The sequence below is a fragment of the Bombina bombina genome, chromosome 5 (genome assembly GCF_027579735.1).
Source record: "Bombina bombina isolate aBomBom1 chromosome 5, aBomBom1.pri, whole genome shotgun sequence".
NCBI classification, from domain to species: domain Eukaryota; kingdom Metazoa; phylum Chordata; class Amphibia; order Anura; family Bombinatoridae; genus Bombina; species Bombina bombina.
The window spans coordinates 50,733,104-50,751,780 of NC_069503.1; the positions used below are offsets into that span (position 1 = coordinate 50,733,104).

The following is an 18,677-nucleotide window of genomic DNA, read 5'->3' on the forward strand; positions in this document are numbered from 1 at the left end:
TACTTTCAGGAGAAAATATTGTTTCAAAAAAATTATAAAAACAAAGATTATAATAGGTTTGTAAAGTTATGATATGGCCCCACTTAAATAGATTTTCTACCATTATGTTGTATAGATCTGGGAAGATTCATATTTAAGGGGCAATTATAACACTCACAGAGATAACTGTACTAAATGTTTGTGCTGAATCAATAGCACATATGTAATAACCTAAACCGCTGATCTGTATCACATGAATTGTTATGCGTGCCTTTAATTATACCATACGTACAGTTAATCAGAACCATTATTTATTATTATCTGTCTAAACCATTTAATATACTTTTTACAGACACGGCCAGAGCACTGAGAGATATCAGGTATTGATGTAACTGGAGTGAATAAGGGAACCTTCTTCCTGAGCACAGACATTGGAGCCTGTTATCAGCATGAACTCACATGTGTTAGGTGAGTAAAATAGATATTATGCTCACTTTAATTACTGGGAAAATAGAATAGATCACTCATTAAACAAATATAAACTATTATATTTATATCTGCATATTTAAGAACATTTGTGTCAGTGACGTTATAGAGAAGGAGCAACCCCCATTGGGCTGAGTAGATGGGTAAAAAAAAACTACTCCCCCCTCTGTCCTTTTAGACAGATCATGTCCAACAACTGCCCAACCTCGCCCCCTGACCTGGTTCATTACTCAGAACACTGACAACTTCATCTACCCCTGCACTGATCTCGCTCGTGGAACACCCACAACTCCCCCAGTGGTCCCCACCCCAGAACCACCACTGATTTGCGTGCTTAATTTTACAGTGAGTATTATTAAACTAATAAAGTTGTTGACTGTTTATATAAATAGAAAAACCACAGCCGAAAGCTACAGATTATCATAAGGTCACTGCTTCTTACCCTCTCAAAACATCTCACACTGAATATTAGTCTGTGATGATTAAGACATCATGTTCTCACCCAACTGGGTGAGCATGAGCCGTGCAGAGCTGTATGTGGATTTGCTTGTGCAATGTTAAATGAGGATGGTGGATGCCACCTCTCTTGCCTTGAATACAGATGTACTTGTTCCCTGGCTGAGAACATTATCCACACGCACCTTCTTTGATGCAGCCCTATAACTTGTTTTCATCAGTAATTTAGTTTACTATGATGTAGTAATGTTTACATTCTATGTCATTCTTTTTTAATTTGTGATTTACTGGTAAATACATTTAAAAATACAAAACGGAAGACATTTTTTGAGTGTGAATTTTTTTTTATTGAGATGGATTATTTTATAATGAATAAAAATTCTTATTTTTCTTTATTCAATTTCTTTTTATGTAGACAAACCCATGAATAGTTCATATCCATCCTTCACTATAGGAAGCATCAGAATGATACCGCAAACTCCAATAGTCTTAGACACTAATGAGTATTCACAAACATTGGGGATATCACAGAAGATATTTAAAGAAGATGGTGATTTGGCAGGAACTGGGCAGCAATCATTATGTACAGAGAGTAATTTAGTCATCAAACAAGAGGACAACATTTATGAGTTATCTAGTGAAATTGTTATCCCAGAGGATAAACCACACACATTTATTGAGTTTTCAAAACATATTAAAGAAGAAATAAGTCTACAGTCTAGCCAAATGATTCATACAAAGGAGAAATCTTTCAAATCTACAAAATGTGAGAAAAGCTTTAGATGGGAGTCTCCTCTACTAGAACACCACAACATTCACACAGGTGAGAAACAACACACATGTACTGAGTCCGGCAAATGTTTTACACAAATGGATCATCTGAAAACTCATAAAAAGGTTCACACAGGAGAAAAGTCTTTCATATGTACAGAGTGTGGAAAAAGTTTTACGCAAAAGTGTGTTCTGAAAAAGCATGAAAGGATTCACACAGGGGAAAAACCATTCACATGTTTAGAGTGTGGAACAAGTTTTACACGAATGGATTATCTGAAAACTCATGAATGGAGTCACACAGGAGAAAAGCCTTTCACATGTACAGAGTGTGGAAAAAGTTTTACACAAAAGAGTAGTCTGAAAACTCATGAAGGGAGTCACACAGGGGAAAAGCCGTTTACATGTACAGAGTGTGGAAAAAGTTTTACACAAAAGAGTGATATGAAAATTCATGAAAGGATTCACACAGGGGAAAAGCTTTTCACATGTACAGAGTGTGGAAAAAGTTTTACACATAAAAATTATCTAAAAAATCATGAAAGGAATCACACAGGAGAAAAGCCTTTCACACGTACAGAGTGTGGAAAAAGTTTTACACAAATGGATCATCTGAAAACTCATGAAAGGAGTCACACAGGGGAAAAGCCTTTCACATGTACAGAGTGTGGAAAAAGTTTTACACAAATAAGTAGTCTGAAAACTCATGAAAAGATTCACATAGGAGAAAAGCCTTTCACATGTACAGAGTGTGGAAAAAGTTTTACACAAAAGTGTAATCTGAAAACTCATGAAAGATGTCATACAGGGGAAAAGCCTTTCACATGTACAGAGTGTGGAAAAAGTTTTACACACATGAAAAATCTGAAAACTCATGAAAGGATTCACAAGGGAAGAAACCTTTCACATGTTTAGAAAGTGGAAAAAAGGTTTTTAATGAAATCAAGTATCAAAAAACACCAAATATTTACACACAAATAAACTTTATATACACAGTGTACAAACCTTTTTACAATTATCCTAAATAGGACAAACTCTCTAAATAGAAGCATCAAAAGAGATGTTATTGTAAATAATACTTTCTAAATCCCAGTTATAAAAGCCCCAGATTGGAAGTGCTCTCCTGCTGTCCTTTGTTCCTCTATATATGTGCCCCTCAGTTTCTCTCATATAAATGTGATAGAATACAAACACCACACAGGAATATACAGATCTGTCCTCATACTAACCATTTTACAAAACCATTTACCACCAAATCACGCCCAGTGTTGTTTATTAATATGCCAGTGTTAGGAGTTGTACGTTTGATTTGCAAAGGGGAGAAAATAATTGCATTTACAGAATAAAGGAGTCTTTATATGAAGAGTGTTAGAGAATTATATAAACAAGAACATCAGTCTCAAATGATTGACATCTGGGAGATATATTTAATGTGCACATCATGTGGATAAACCTTTTCTTACAGCAATAGATGCTTAGCATTGTACATGTTATATACCAGAGGAATTACTGAGGGGAAACTGATTTTATTTCATGAGACACAATATCAGTAACCGGTACATACGTGATCATAATCAGTTTAATTTAAATGGCTACTATAACCTACATGTATACTGGGTATGTAATATGTGTGTCATGTGATCATAATCAGTTTAATTTAAATGGCTACTATAACCTACATGTATACTGGGTATGTAATATGTGTGTCATGTGATCATAATCAGTTTAATTTAAATGGCTACTATAACCTACATGTATACTGGGTATGTAATATGTGTGTCATGTGATCATAATCAGTTTAATTTAAATGGCTACTATAAGCTACATGTATACTGGGTATGTAATATGTGTGTCATGTTCTGTAACTTGATATTATGTCTGTTAGCTGTTTTCATGTTAGTTAGAAGCCACAAGAACTGATAATAGCACATACTGTATATATAAAGGGAACATTATATGTCTGATAAATCCCTTTGTATCAAGAGCACAAGTGTTAGGTATATTTATACCATGTGTGCATATATCATGTAATGCTGCTGTTTACTATATAATGATATACAATGTTTTTTCATGGAAATAAAGTGATTGTAATCCAGACCAATATTTTGTGTTTTTTGTATAAATAAAAACACAATATCACAGAATAATTAGGAAAACATCATCAAAGACAGAAGCCAAATCTGACAGTGAAAGTTATACGCTGATAATTCAGATAGAGCAGCAATTTTACCCAACTTTCCTATTTACTTCTATTATCTAATTGACTTTGTTCTTTTGGTATCCTTTGTTATAGAGTAAACCTAGTAGTCTGATATTATATGAGCTTAGAGGCATGCACGTGTATTTAGCACTCTGTGCAGCAGTGTTTGTAACTATGTATAACTGCTATAATTGCTCTTGCAAACTCTGCTTTCTGAAGATACGTGCACGCTCCTGAGTTCACCTATGATTACTCTTTAACAAAGGATACTAAGAGAGCTAAGCACAAATTATAATATAAGTAAATCGGAAATTTGTTTGAAATATCATGTTCCATCTAATCCATTTAAGTTTAATTTTGACTTTACTGTCCCTTTAACAGTATATAAAACTTAAATTTAGCTTAGCACCCAGGTGGGAAAGCGCTTAGCACTCAAAGGGTTGAAAGACCTTTATTTTCATTGGTTGAGTCCAAAAGACAAGAGGACAAGGTTTCAAGCCTGCAATAGGCTCCTAGTCAGGTACATGACTAACGGATTCTGCGCTAGTGGTAACCTGAATAGCGTTAAAACCCTAATTTAAGTTTTCAGGTGCACGTTCATGTATTCCCCCATAGAGATCAATGGAGAGAGAAAGAAAAAAAAAACTAACACCCACTCTGTCGCATAATCACCATGACATAGTCTCATTAGCGCAAATCCGACATGAAAATATTAATATTTCATATTCCAATGTTCTTTAACATTTTTTGTAATATGCACATACCCTACCACATAGTGTAATATTCAGAAACATGATTACATAATGTAATATGCACAAATAATTGCATACTGTAATTTGCGCTTATAAAAAAATTGTATACATATATAGTAATGTAATTATGTGTATATATGTCTGTAAATACATATATACACACATGCACATATATATACTGTGTGTGTATATATATATATATATATATATATATATATATATATATATATATATATACCATCTATACGATTGTTCGCTTGTCCCACTTTCTGTTTTATATATAAATAAATATATATATATATATATATATATATATATATATATATATATATATATATATATATATATATATATATAAAGCCGGTATCATCCGCACCTCTCAAGAATGAAGGGAAATCAAAAATAGTAAAAAATAACATGTATTTTAAACATGATTAAAAATACAGAAGAGTGTGCTCGCTTCGGCAGCACATATACTAAAATTGGAACGATACAGAGAAGATTAGCATGGCCCCTGCGGAAGGATGACACGCAAATTCGTGAAGAGTTCCATATTTCTTTCATGTAATTGGCAAGAGTCCATGAGCTAGTGACGTATGGGATATACATTCCTACCAGGAGGGGCAAAGTTTCCTGCTAGATTTTTGTGCTAGATTTCTACGTTGATATGCGCTTCTCATCGTGCTGAAGCCCGGTTCCTCTCAGAGTGCAGTGAATGACAGAGGGATGTGAAGGGAGTATTACCTATTGAATACAATGGTCATCCTAACGGGGATCTATTTCATAGGTTCTCTGTTATCGGTCGTAGAGATTCATCTCCTACCTCCCTTTTCAGATTGACGATATACTCTTATATACCATTACCTCTACTGATTCTCGTTTCAGTACTGGTTTGGCTATCTACTTTATGTAACACACTCAGCTATGATTTGGCACTTTATATGTAAAGTTCTAAATATAATGTTTGTAATTATATTTGCCATGATTCAGGTTAATCAGAATGTTTCCTTCTTACAGACTGTCAGTTTCATTTTTTTTGGAAATGCATTTATAAATATATATATATATAAAAAAAAAAGAAATTTTTTTTTTACCTGAAAATTTTTCAAATTGACTTTCTTTTCTAAATTGCGGGCTGTTAGGCTCGCGGGAGCGCAAAATGCTACAATTTATTGCGTCTATCTTGGCGCAAGACTTTTATGGCGTGAGAATTACGTTTGTTGACGTTATGACGAGAGTTTTTACGTAGTTGCGTCATCTATGACGCTCGTGTTTGTTGCAGACGTTCTTGGCGCCAAAAAATATTTTGTTAGTTGTGCGTCATACTTGACTCCAGATTTTTGACATTATTTAAGTCATTTCATTTTGCTTCTGGTTTCCAGAGGCTTATTTTGTTTGCATTTTTTCACATTCCTGAAACTGTTATATAGGGAAATTGATAATTTTGCTTTATATATTATTTTTTTCTATTACATATTGCAAGATGTCTCAAGCTGACCCTGTATCAGAATCTACTACTGGAAACCTGCTGCCTGATGTCGGTTCTACCAAAGCAGTGAACAAGTGTGCTGGAGACACACGAAACATGTCTGCTGTGCTGCACTGTTACCCCTTTTTGTCAGTGTATGCCTTTATTTAGAGCTACGGCTCTTTCTGTTTTTAAGTGTACCGAATAAAGCCTTTTTACTTTTACCTTTTCTTGTACTGTCCCCTATCTTGGTATTTGGACTAAGTAGGTTTGAAGCCCTGTAGCCGCAACAAATCCTCGTATTCTTTGATCTCTATTGCCCCCTTGACAGAGGCGTGTCGGCTGGGCTCCCTACTTCCGGAATCAACATTGCTGGCTGCATGGAGGAGCGGAACGGACGCCACACACAGACACGCTGAAGCGACGCTGCTCAGAGAACGGACCACAACCCCCGCAGGAACGGTAAGCGCCACACAAGTGTATCTTCCATTTGCATTTGTTGTAAACTTGTGGTAACTGTTCCTCCGGCTGTAGTTTGTGCTAGTTGTCATGATAAACTTTCAAAAGCAGACAATATTTCCATTAGTAATAATCCATTACATGTTGATATTCCTGTTAATGTAAGAGAATTTGTTTCTAATTCCATTCAGAAGGCTTTGTCTGTCATACCACCTTCTAATAAACGTAAAAGGTCTTTTAAAACTTCTCATAAATTTGATGAATTTTTAAATGACCAACAGCATTCTGATTTATCTATCTCTGAGGATCTATCTGGTTCAGAAGATTCTGCCTCAGATATTGACACTGATAAATCTTTATATTTATTTAAAATGGAGTATATTCATTCCTTATTAAAAGAGGTGTTGATTGCATTAGATATGGAGGAGACTAGTCCTCTTAATATTAAAACCAGTAAACGTTTAAATTTGGTTTTTAAACCTCATGTAGTTATTCCAGAGGTTTTTCCAGTTCCTGATGCTATTTCAGATCTAATTTCTAGGGAATGGAATAGACTGGGTACTTCTTTTACTCCTTCTTCAAGGTTTAAGAAACTGGAGTTTTGGGATAAGATCCCCAAAGTTGATAGGGCCATCGCTACTCTTGCTAAATGTACTACTATTCCTACGGCAGATAGTACTTCTTTTAAAGATCCTTTAGATAGGTAACTTGAATCTTTTCTAAGGAAGGCTTATTTATGTTCAGGTCATCTTCTTAGGCCTGCTATTTCTTTGGCTGATGTTGCTGCTGCTTCAACCTTTTGGTTGGAAACTTTAGCACAACAAGTACCAGATCATAATGGATTCTATTATTTCAACTGTCACTGGGGGGAAGGGAGCTTTTTTGCCTCAGGATAAAAAATCTAAGGGTAAATTTAGGGCTGCTAACCGTTTTCGTTCCTTTGGTCAAAATAAGGAACAGAAATCTGACCCTTCCCCTAAGGGAACGGTTTCCAATTGGAAGCCTTCTCCAGTCTGGAATAAATCCAAGCCATTTAAAAAATCAAAATCAGCCCCCAAGTCCGCATGAAGGTGCGGCCCTCATTCCAGCGCAGCTGGTAGGGGACAGACTAAGATTTTACAAGGATGTTTGGATCAATTCAATCCAAAATAATTGGATTCAGAACATTATTTCTCAAGGGTACAGAATAGGTTTCAAAGTAAGACCGCCTGTGAGAAAAATTTTTCTCTCACGCAATCCAGTGAACCCAGTAAAGGCTCAGGCTTTCCTGAAGTGTGTTTCAGACCTAGAGGTATCTGGGGTAATTGTGCCAGTTCCTTTTCAGGAACGGGGTCTGGGGTTTTATTCAAATCTTTTCATTGTTCCAAAGAAGGAGAATTCTTTCAGACCAGTTCTGGATCTAAAAATTTTGAATAGTTATGTAAGAATACCAACATTCAAGATGGTGACTATAAGGACTATTCTGCCTTTTGTTCAGCAAGGGCGTTATATGTCCACAATAGACTTACAGGATGCATATCTTCATATTCCGATTCATCCATATCACTATCAGTTCCTGAGATTCTCTTTTCTAGACAAGCATTACCAATTTGTTGCTCTTCCTTTTGGCCTAGCAACAGCTCCAAGGATCTTTTCAAAGGTTCTCGGTGCCCTACTCTCTGTAATCAGAGAGCGGGGTATTGCGGTGTTTCCTTATTTGCACAATATCTTGGTACTTGCTCAGTCTTTACATTCTGCAGAATCTCACACGAATCAACTAGTGTTGTTTCTTCAAAGACATGGTTGGAGGATCAATTTACCAAAAAGTTCCTTGATTCCTCAGACAAAGGTAACCTTTTTAGGATTCCAAATAGATTCAGTATCCATGACTTTGTCTCTAACAGACAAAAGACATCTGAAATTGATTTCAGCTTGTCGAAACCTTCAGTTTCAATCATTCCCTTCAGTAGCTATGTACATGGAGGTTTTAGGTCTCATGACTGCAGCATCGGACGCGATCCCCTTTGCTCGTTTTCACATGAGACCTCTTCAGCTTTGTATGCTGAGCCAATGGTGCAGGAATTATACAAAGATATCACAATTAATATCCTTAAATCCCAATGTTCGACTATCTCTGACTTGGTGGTTAGATCACCATCATTTAATTCAAGGGGCTTCTTTTGTTCGTCCAGCTTGGACTGTGATCACAACAGATTGTGAGTCTTTCAGGTTGGGGAGCTTTCTGGGGATCTCTGACAGCGCAGGGGGTTTGGAAGTCTCAAGAGGCGAGATTACCAATCAATATTTTGGAACTCCGTGCGATTCTCAGGGCTCTTCAGTTTTGGCCTCTTCTGAAGAAAGAACCATTTATTTGTTTTCAAACAGACAATGTCACAACCGTGGCATATGTGAATCATCAAAGTGGGACTCAAGTCCTCAAGCTATGAAAGAAGTATCTTGGATACTTGCATGGGCAGAATCCAGCTCCTGTCTAATTTCTGCGGTCCATATCCCAGGTATAGACAATTGGGAAGCGGATTATCTCAGTCGCCAGACTTTACATCCGGGAGAGTGGTCTCTTCACCCAGATGTGTTTTTTTCAGATTGTTCAGATGTGGGGGCTTCCAGAAATAGATCTGATGGCTTCTCATCTAAACAGGAAACTTCCCAGGTATCTGTCCAGGTCCAGGGATCTTCAGGCGGAAGCAGTGGATGCGTTGATACTTCCTTGGAGTTTTCAACCTGCTTATATCTTTCCGCCTCTAGTTCTTCTTCCAAGAGTGATTTCCAAAATCATAATGGAGCGTTCATTTGTACTGCTGGTGGCTCCAGCATGGCCTCACAGGTTTTGGTATGTGGATGTACAGTTGCCAACCTTGTTCGGATGTACAGTTGCCAACCTTGGCCACTTCCGTTAAGGCCAGACCTTCTATCTCAAGGTCCATTTTTCCATCAGGATCTCAAATCATTAAATTTGAAGGTATGGAGATTGAACGCTTAGTGCTTAGTCATAGAGGTTTCTCTGACTCGGTGATTAATACTATGTTGCAGGCTCGTAAATCTGTATCTAGAAAGATTTATTACAGATCTTGGAAGACTTACATTTCATGGTGTTCTTCTCATAAATTCTCTTGGCATTCTTTTAGAATTCCTAGAATTTTACAGTTTCTTCAGGATGGTTTAGATAAGGGTTTGTCTGCAAGTTCCTTGAAAGGACAAATCTCTGCTGTTTCTGTTCTGTTCCACAGAAAAATTGCTAATCTTCCTGATATTCATTGTTTTGTACAGGCTTTGGTTCGTATCAAGCCTGTCATTAAGTCAATCTCTCCTCCTTGGAGTCTTAATTTGGTTTTGAGGGCTTTACAGGCTCCTCCGTTTGAGCCTATGCATTCTCAGGACATTAAATTACTTTCTTGGAAAGTATTGTTCCTTTTGGCCATTTCTTCTGCTAGAAGAGTTTCTGAATTATCTGCTCTTTCTTGCGAGTCTCCTTTTCTGATTTTTCATCAGGATAAGGCGGTTTTGGGGACTTCATTTAAATTTTTACCTAAAGTTGTGAATTCCAACAACATTAGTAGAGAAATTGTTGTCCCTTCATTGTGTCCCAATCCAAAGAATTTTCTGGAGAGATCTTTACATTCTTTGGATGTGGATAGAGCTTTGAAATATTATGTTGAAGCTACTAAAGATTTCAGAAAGACTTCTAGTCTATTTGTTATCTTTTCTGGTTCTAGGAAAGGTCAGAAGGCTTCTGCCATTTCTTTGGCATCTTGGTTAAAGCTTTTAATTCATCATGCTTATTTGGAGTCGGGTAAATCCCCGCCTCAGAGGATTACGGCTCATTCTACTAGGTCAGTTTCTACTTCCTGGGCTTTTAAGAATGAAGCTTCTGTTGATCAGATTTGCAAAGCAGCAACTTGGTCTTCTTTGCATACTTTTACTAAATTCTACCATTTTGATGTTTTCTCTTCTTCAGAAGCAGTTTTTGGTAGAAAAATACTTCAGGCCAGCTGTTTCAGTTTGATTCTTCTGCTTATAATTTCAGTTTTTTTCATTATAAAGATTAAAACTTTTGATTTGGGTTGTGGATTTATTTTTCAGCAGAATTGGCTGTCTTTATTTTTATCCCTCCCTCTCTAGTGACTCTTGCGTGGAGTTCCACATCTTGGGTATTTGCTATCCCATACGTCACTAGCTCATGGACTCTTGCCAATTACATGAAAGAAAACATAATTTATGTAAGAATTTACCTGATAAATTCATTTCTTTTATATTGGCAAGAGTCCATAAGGCCCACCCTTTTTTTATGGTTATGATTTTTTTGTATAAAGCACAATTATTCCAATTCCTTGTTGATGCTTTCGCTCCTTTCTTATCACCCCACTTCTTGGCTATTTGTTAAACTGAATTGTGGGTGTGGTGGGGGTGTATTTATAGGCATTTTGAGGTTTGGGAAACTTTGCCCCTCCTGGTAGGAATGTATATCCCATACGTCACTAGCTCATGGACTCTTGCCAATATGAAAGAAATGAATTTATCAGGTAAATTCTTACATAAATTATGTTTTTAAAAAAAAAAAAAAAATATATAGAAGAGCCATAAAAATATTAGAACAATCCTGTGGTCTGGTGGAAAAGAGTGCCAAACATGTTTTGGGCCTATCCCTCGCCCTTGTTCACTGGCATACACATAGACTTCAACCAAACCACTATTTAAAATGAGACACCTGATTCAATTACATTTTAAAGATAAATATCTGTACAGGCCCTGACTGACCATAAGGCATACCGGGCAAATGCTCGGTGGGCCGCCGGTTACCTTAACCCCTCCCAAACCGACTGCTGTCACTCACAGGTGTAGTGGGCCAAGCACACAGTGATGTGGTGTAGTGATGTTCGGTGTGGCTGCACGATACACATGATGCGAGTGATGTCATGTGTCATGTGGAACTCAGGCCCGCCTTTTGTGCGTCCCGCACACACTGATAGTGGCGTAACATTATGACCACTGTCCAGCCCATGATCCACTGAGTGGATAATTTGGAGCCGTAGTAGCAGGCGCAGCTTCACCAGGTCTGTGAGATGCACTGTCAGACATCACGTGATCCCGCATCAGCTTGAGAAAACCCACGTGCCTCGCACTGTACAGATTCACTCAGAGATGCTCAGGAAGATTACACTGTGATTACCTATAGCTGCAGAGGTGAGTGAGTAGTAAAAATACGGCACGCGGCTGCACTACTGTAGTGTATGGCCAGCTGGCTGCGGTGTGGCTTATTTCAAATTCTCACACTGTGCTGTGATGCCACGTGCCGTGTCCACTTAACAGTCAGAAGGAGTAGGTAGGACTAGGAGGACTCTACATTTTAGTTAGGAGCAGTCTGTAGTGAGACCTTTAAAACAGAAAACAACAGAGGGGCGCCTCATGTGTAGTATTATCTTGGTGATGACAGAGATATAATTGAATAGCCAAATAGGTACTCACATATTCCACAAGCACACTTATGTGCTGGTAGGGACAGGCTGTAGATTTGTATAGGTGTAACAGCTCACCCTTTCTGGGAAATTTCTAATACAATAATGCTGCAGCAAATGAAAAAGCAAACAGAAAGCACTATATGTGCAGACCATTAAAAGTAAAACATAGGTGTGTACTTAGTAGCAGAAGGTGGGTACTCACATACTCCCATAGCACACCAATGTGCTAGTAGATGCAGGCTGCAGATTCAAAGAGGTGTGGAAGCTCACCCAAACAGATAGTCCTTCAAGTATTGATGAAATGAGAAGAGATGCAGGTTTTGAGCTTTCCAGTGGCTGTATCCTTCTCAGTACAAATGAGCAGATGGTAGGAAATGAATTCCACTCCAAAGATAGAAGTTAAAAAATATTTATTAAAAACAAGTAAAAAATTAAAACAACACCAAGGTTGTTACATAAAGTGGATTGTAGGGTCACCCAGTTGGCCCCAATAATTGCAACGCGTTTCTCGGTTTACAAACCATTTCATCAGGCATATCATATTCATTCCTACCTCTGCTCTTTATACCCTACATGCAAACAAACAATTGACTCCTTTCTAATGGGTGTGTGCCTCATTAGTTCCCACCTGTGTAAATTGTCAGGTGTTTCTCAGACTGATTTGTTGTTGAAAACAAAAGACAATATTGATAATAAAAAGTAAATAAAAAAACTAAGTATTCCTCTTTTGTTTGTACATTTATGTATTTATATGCAATGATATTTTGAGGAATGTCATTGTTCCTATATGCTTATATAATTTGTGTTTTAGTGTACCACTGTGTAACAGTGTGTAACACTAAAACACAAATTATATAAGCATATAGGAACAATGACATTCCTCAAAATATCATTGCATATAGGGGCGGAGCCTACTGCCGAGGAGAACAGACGTGCATGCCTGGAGCTCCTCTGTTCCAAAAAGTTAAACATGAGCAAATACCCAATTTATTATTAACTGGAATCTCCAGAATGGACAGGATCTAAGGATAACTGTTTCTATAAACTACTTAGTGAGTAGAATCCGGATATGTGATCTGGGAAGCAACATCAGAGGTTCTGTGAACTGGGGCCTACTACAACCAGCAACTAGTGGCTGTGAGAGAAACCATGTGGCTCATGTCATAACTCTAACTACCGCACTTCTTTTATTACTGCAACTCTGCCTAGATCACCAAAACTGTTCTGCTTGTATACGGCATAATGGAGAGCTTGGAGGAAGTAAGAGCCCTCCTAATAGAATTTGACAATCGCATGATGTGCCAATTTAATTCCCTGAGAAGCGTCATATGTTATGGCGCTGAACAAAGAGAGACATCTGTAACTACAAGGGAGGTGGTAAAGCAAGTAGACCTACGAGCTAGCGCACAGGCACACACGACTCAAGCGGATGGTTCACAATCTGTGTCAAGTGCTGCCATATATAAGGGGAAGAGAGCTGGACAGTGGATGCACGAGGCGATCCTTTCTCTGAATGTAATTGACCTCCCTACTGTGGTCCTGCTCCCAGCTAAGCAGCCCAACCCTCCTTCTTTGGTCTCTAAATATAACCCGGCCAGAAGATCTATCACTCCGCTCAAGGTGGCGGTTCTTACTGAGATGCTATCTTTTCCAAAAAAGTCCGCCGCAGATAAGACACCTTTGCCTCTCGCTCATACGCAACCTTCTCTTACCTGGCATCTGAGCGGCTATGGTCGCGACTACGCTAAGAATAAATACCCGAGTCTGAGGCAGAGAACCCGAAGGCTGAACTACATGATGCTCTCTGGATCGCTGAGGAGGAACTTTGATCCGGGTGGCTAACTTTCTTTTTTTTTTTTCTGCTTAACCACAGGCTGAATACCGGAGTTACTGATACGGTGGTTTATGAACTCTCATGCAACCTGGCAGGACTTTTGTAAGGGCTACGTTTAGAGTTATTGTAGAGCCCCATATTTTGACAAAATTTTTCTTTTGCTATCTCTTGTTTTCCCTACGGACACATTTAGATAAATGGGACTATAAGCGTTTGCTAATATAATTGCCTTCCATATTTAATGTTAGTTTAGATTGTTGATATGAGGTTTTGGTGAGTTTCTGTGTAATATGTTTGTATTCTGATATATGCCTTCCGCCTTTGTCTTTACCTAACAAGGGTTATCTACAGAGGAACCAACTGTTTCACTCCATTATGTATGCCTTTATGCTGTATGAATAACTCTGTAAGGGTATATTTGATGGCTCCCTCTTGTAGTTAATACATCATATATGCCTACTATAAGCAATTAGAGCTATGTCAGTTATGATTTTGCAGATATGTTTCATCAGGTCATCCCTTCAGGTCTTAGATACATTGGAGAATCCAAAAGGAAAAAAAAAAAAAAAAAAGAAAAAAAAAGAGAAAAAAAACCCAAAAACCCAATCATTTACATATGATCTTGATGTAGATTAGACATAGACTTATGTGGGTTTATACTTATGAGATTTTTAGCCTCTTTATACCTTTATGTGCTCTGCGCACCCAGAAGTGCTCCCCTACAGATCTGTAATTATTTACTCATACCTACTAGACCCTATACTATAGTGAAAATAAGGGATCAGTCTCTAGTGATCAAATATTGTGTAGCCCAGATCTTCCAGCGTATTGTGTATCCTATGTCAAATTTATATATGTGCCTGATATCTGGTATTGCAAAACACCTAAACTATAGTTTTACTTTATGCTCTGTTATGACCTATCTAACCTTGGAATGGCCTGAGAGAGCCATAGTCTATTAACTGCTTTAATGGGCGCCATTGCATCTATCACACCATAAGCACACAGGCAAACTTGACCCCACAACTTGAGGTATGAAATTACCAAGATTGTTTTGGAACCCTGCTTCTTATGTTACTCTGTTTATAGGCGGTGTACCCTCTTTCAACATGATAATTGCTACTGTAAGCCTACACATACACATGGAGCTCTGCATAGGCCTTTAAGCCATGGTTAACAGTTTCGGAATAACAGTTTATTCACAACACATAGGGATACTATATTGCTTTTTCTACTATGATTAAGGGCTTTTGGGATCCCCAAAATTTTGAGGAGGTACTACTTAGTCCTTATATTCTAGGACTCTCATACGGCACTCAATCACTAGATTAGAGTAGATTTGAACTGCATAAGTGATGATTACTTTGACCTATTTGTAGCCCTTTCCTCCCTAGTTTTGTGTCAGGGCTGTGCATATGGCCTAATATAAATAATAGTACCTTCTAGCGCTGTCTCTACTAAGCTTCAAGCTATATGTCACAATATAAGGCGGAAACGCAGGTTCATTATGTATGGATACCTACATATATCTTAAACCCCTGTATATTCCTGGACTTCTGTTCTAGGATACACAAGTATTTGTCAATACCATTAACTACATGAAAAATGGTCTTACTACTAGTTAATCTAGTCATCTCCTTAACAGAGACTTTGACCTTAAGTATTCATATCCTATTTAATATAACAAAAAGTCTAATACAGTGTCCCCAGTTTACAAATACTATTTGTGTATTTAGTAGTAACTAGTATTATAGGTACAACTTGTGTGCAATACCAAAAACTTGTATAAGGCTCTGCCCCCCCCCCCACTCCCCCCCCCATGTTTGACTAGCGGTGCTTATCCTCTGAATATCCTCCCCCCCCATACCCTGAAGCTATTTACCTGTCTACCAGTTTTCTTCATTATATCCTTAGTGGCCGTATGGCCTGAGAGTTGGTTGCTAATTGGTTAGTCATTTATGCTATTTATCATAAAAACGAGGTTTCATTAGCCTACTTATTGCATACTGTATAATTTCTGAAATAATTTGTTCAATTTTCACTGTATTTTTAATTCATGATGCGCACAGGCGATTTCTGTTATATGACATTTTTTTTTCTGCAAAACCTCAATAAAAAAAATATTACAAAAAAAAAAAAATATTGCATATAAATACATAAATGTACAAACAAAAGGGGAATACTTAGTTTTTTATTTACTTTTTATTATCAATATTGTCTTTTGTTTTCAACAATAAATCAGTTTGTGAAACACCTGACAATTTACACAGGTGGGAACTAATGAGGCACACACCGATTAGAAAGGAGTCAATTGTTTGTTTGCATGTAGGGTATAAAGAACAGAGGTAGGAATGAATATGATATGCCTGATGAAATGGTTTGTAAACCGAGAAACGCGTTGCAATTATTGGGGCCAACTGGGTGACCCTACAATCCACTTTATGTAACAAACCTTGGTGTTGTTTTAATTTTTTACTTGTTTTTAATAAATATTTTTTAACTTCTATCTTTGGAGTGGAATTCATTTCCTACCATCTGCTCATTTGTACTGAGAAGGATACAGCCACTGGAAAGCTCAAAACCTGCATCTCTTCTCATTTCATCAATACTTGAAGGACTATCTGTTTGGGTGAGCTGCCACACCTGTCTGAATCTGCAGCCTGCATCTACTAGCACATTGGTGTGCTATGGGAGTATGTGAGTACCCATCTTCTGCGTATAAGTACACACCTATGTTTTATCTTTTAATGGTCTGCACATATAGTGCTTTCTGTTTGCTTTTTTATATTTGCTGCAGCATTATTGTATTGGAAGTATCCCAGAACGGGTGAGCTGTTACACCTATACAAATCTACAGCCTGTCCCTACCAGCTCATAAGTGTGCTTGTGGAATATGTGAGTACCTATTTGGCTATTCAATTATATCTCTGTCATCACCAAGATAATACTACACATGAGGCGCCCCTCTGTTGTTTTCTGTTTTATAGTTGTTCTCTGGATCATCTGGTGAAGAGGAGGCTGCCAATACCAACTATCAGTCCATTATATAAAAATACTTTTTCTTTTCTCTATACTAAAGGAGATTTTACCATATTATATTTACAGGATTTTATTGGTCTGTATTAAGATCTGTTTGCACTATTTGTCATAGTTACAAATTGCCTCTAGGGGCCAGTATTGATCACTTTTACTTTTTTATATATAACCTTGTGAACCCCCTCCACAGTGATTGTATCACATATTAGATTTGTAGTGAGACCTTGCAGTTACTGGCTAAAAAGAGCATTTATGAAGCAAGTATTATATATATATTTGTGAATATTATCCTTTTTTTTATTATTTTTATTATTATTATTATTTCAGTAATGTCTCCGCAAAGTGTATTATGTGTTAAGACACAATAAATATCATGGAACCTCTATATCATTCTGATAATGTAACTCAATATATATATAATAGCGGTTACCAACTTTGCAGGAGCAATGTGTGCAATTTAATAACACTCTGAATGATATCATTTGCAAAGGATAATAGATATAAAACCTGAATCCTTTTAGTTCTGATTTGTCTATTAATTAAACTGAGACCAGATCAATAAACAAACTTAGTTTATTAAAAGAAGTATTGGAATAATAAGCAATATTTGAATACAGCAAATCAATAAGCATACATCATTACAATGATTTAATGATTATCAGGTTAGAACTAATGAAAACAATCACTAAATGATTTTATTTGCAGTAGCTTGCGTGTATAATAGAGAAACAGAAATGTTTGTTATTTAAATTCTCAGCATCGCTGGCAAGAATCAGGTAAACTAATAATCCTGGCAAACCATAAAAAAATGATATTATTACCAGATTCCTGACTGACCCAGTGTTATTGTCGACAGATAAGACCAGGTTAACAGGAAATATCTAACAAAATATTTGTGACTATTAAGGGCAAACTAGAATTGATTAACTCACCTGATTAAAAAATAAAACTTTGAATATAAATGTATAAATGACAGTCACAGTGATTACCTTATAAATGACAGTCATAGTGGTTACTTTATAAATGACAGTCACAGTGATTACCTTATAAATGACAGCACAGTGGTTCCTTTATAAATTACCTTATAAATGACCAGTCACAGTGGTTACCTTATAAATTACAGTCACAGTAGTTACCTTATAAATGACAGTCACAGTGATTACCTTATAAATGACAGTCATAGTGGTTACTTTTATAAATGACAGTCACAGTGATTTACCTATAAATGACAGTCATAGTGGTATACTTTATAAATGACAGTCACAGTGATTACTTATAAATGACAGTCATAGTGGTTACTTTATAAATGACAGTCACAGTGATTACCTTATAAATGACAGTCACAGTGGTTACTTTATAAATGACAGTCACAGTGATTACCTTATAAATGACAGTCACAGTGGTTACTTTATAAATGACAGTTACCTTATAAATGACAGTCACAGTGGTTCCCTTATAAATGACAGTCACAGTGGTTCCCTTATAAATGACAGTCACAGTGGTTACTTTATAAATGACAGTCACAGTAGTTACCTTATAAATGACCAGTCACAGGTGGTTTCTTTATAAATTACCTTTATAAATGACAGTCACAGTGGTTACCTTATAAATGACAGTCCACAGTGGTTACCTTATAAATGACAGTCACAGTGGTTACTTTATAAATGACAGTCACAGTGGTTACTTTATAAATGACAGTCACAGTAGTTACCCTTATAAATGACAGTCACAGTGGTTACTTTATAAGTGACAGTCACAATGGTTACTTTATAAATGACAG

General features: G+C 36.9%; 1 protein-coding gene and 1 non-coding gene across 2 annotated transcripts in view; both read left to right on the forward strand.

The window, feature by feature from the left end:
- Window positions 1–330: 330 nt before the first annotated feature.
- The window catches only part of LOC128661293 (zinc finger protein 271-like), a 111,622-nt gene continuing 93,275 nt past the window's right edge, over window positions 331–18,677 (forward strand). The window contains exons 1-2 of the mRNA XM_053715564.1: window positions 331–447; window positions 1,337–2,589. Of these exons, the coding sequence (XP_053571539.1) occupies window positions 429–447; window positions 1,337–2,589 (1,272 nt within the window). The 5' untranslated portion in view covers window positions 331–428. The remainder of the gene's footprint in view (window positions 448–1,336; window positions 2,590–18,677) is intronic.
- On the forward strand, window positions 5,097–5,203 carry LOC128661896 (U6 spliceosomal RNA). Its single transcript, XR_008402668.1, has one exon. It is a non-coding gene; the product is annotated as a U6 spliceosomal RNA (small nuclear RNA).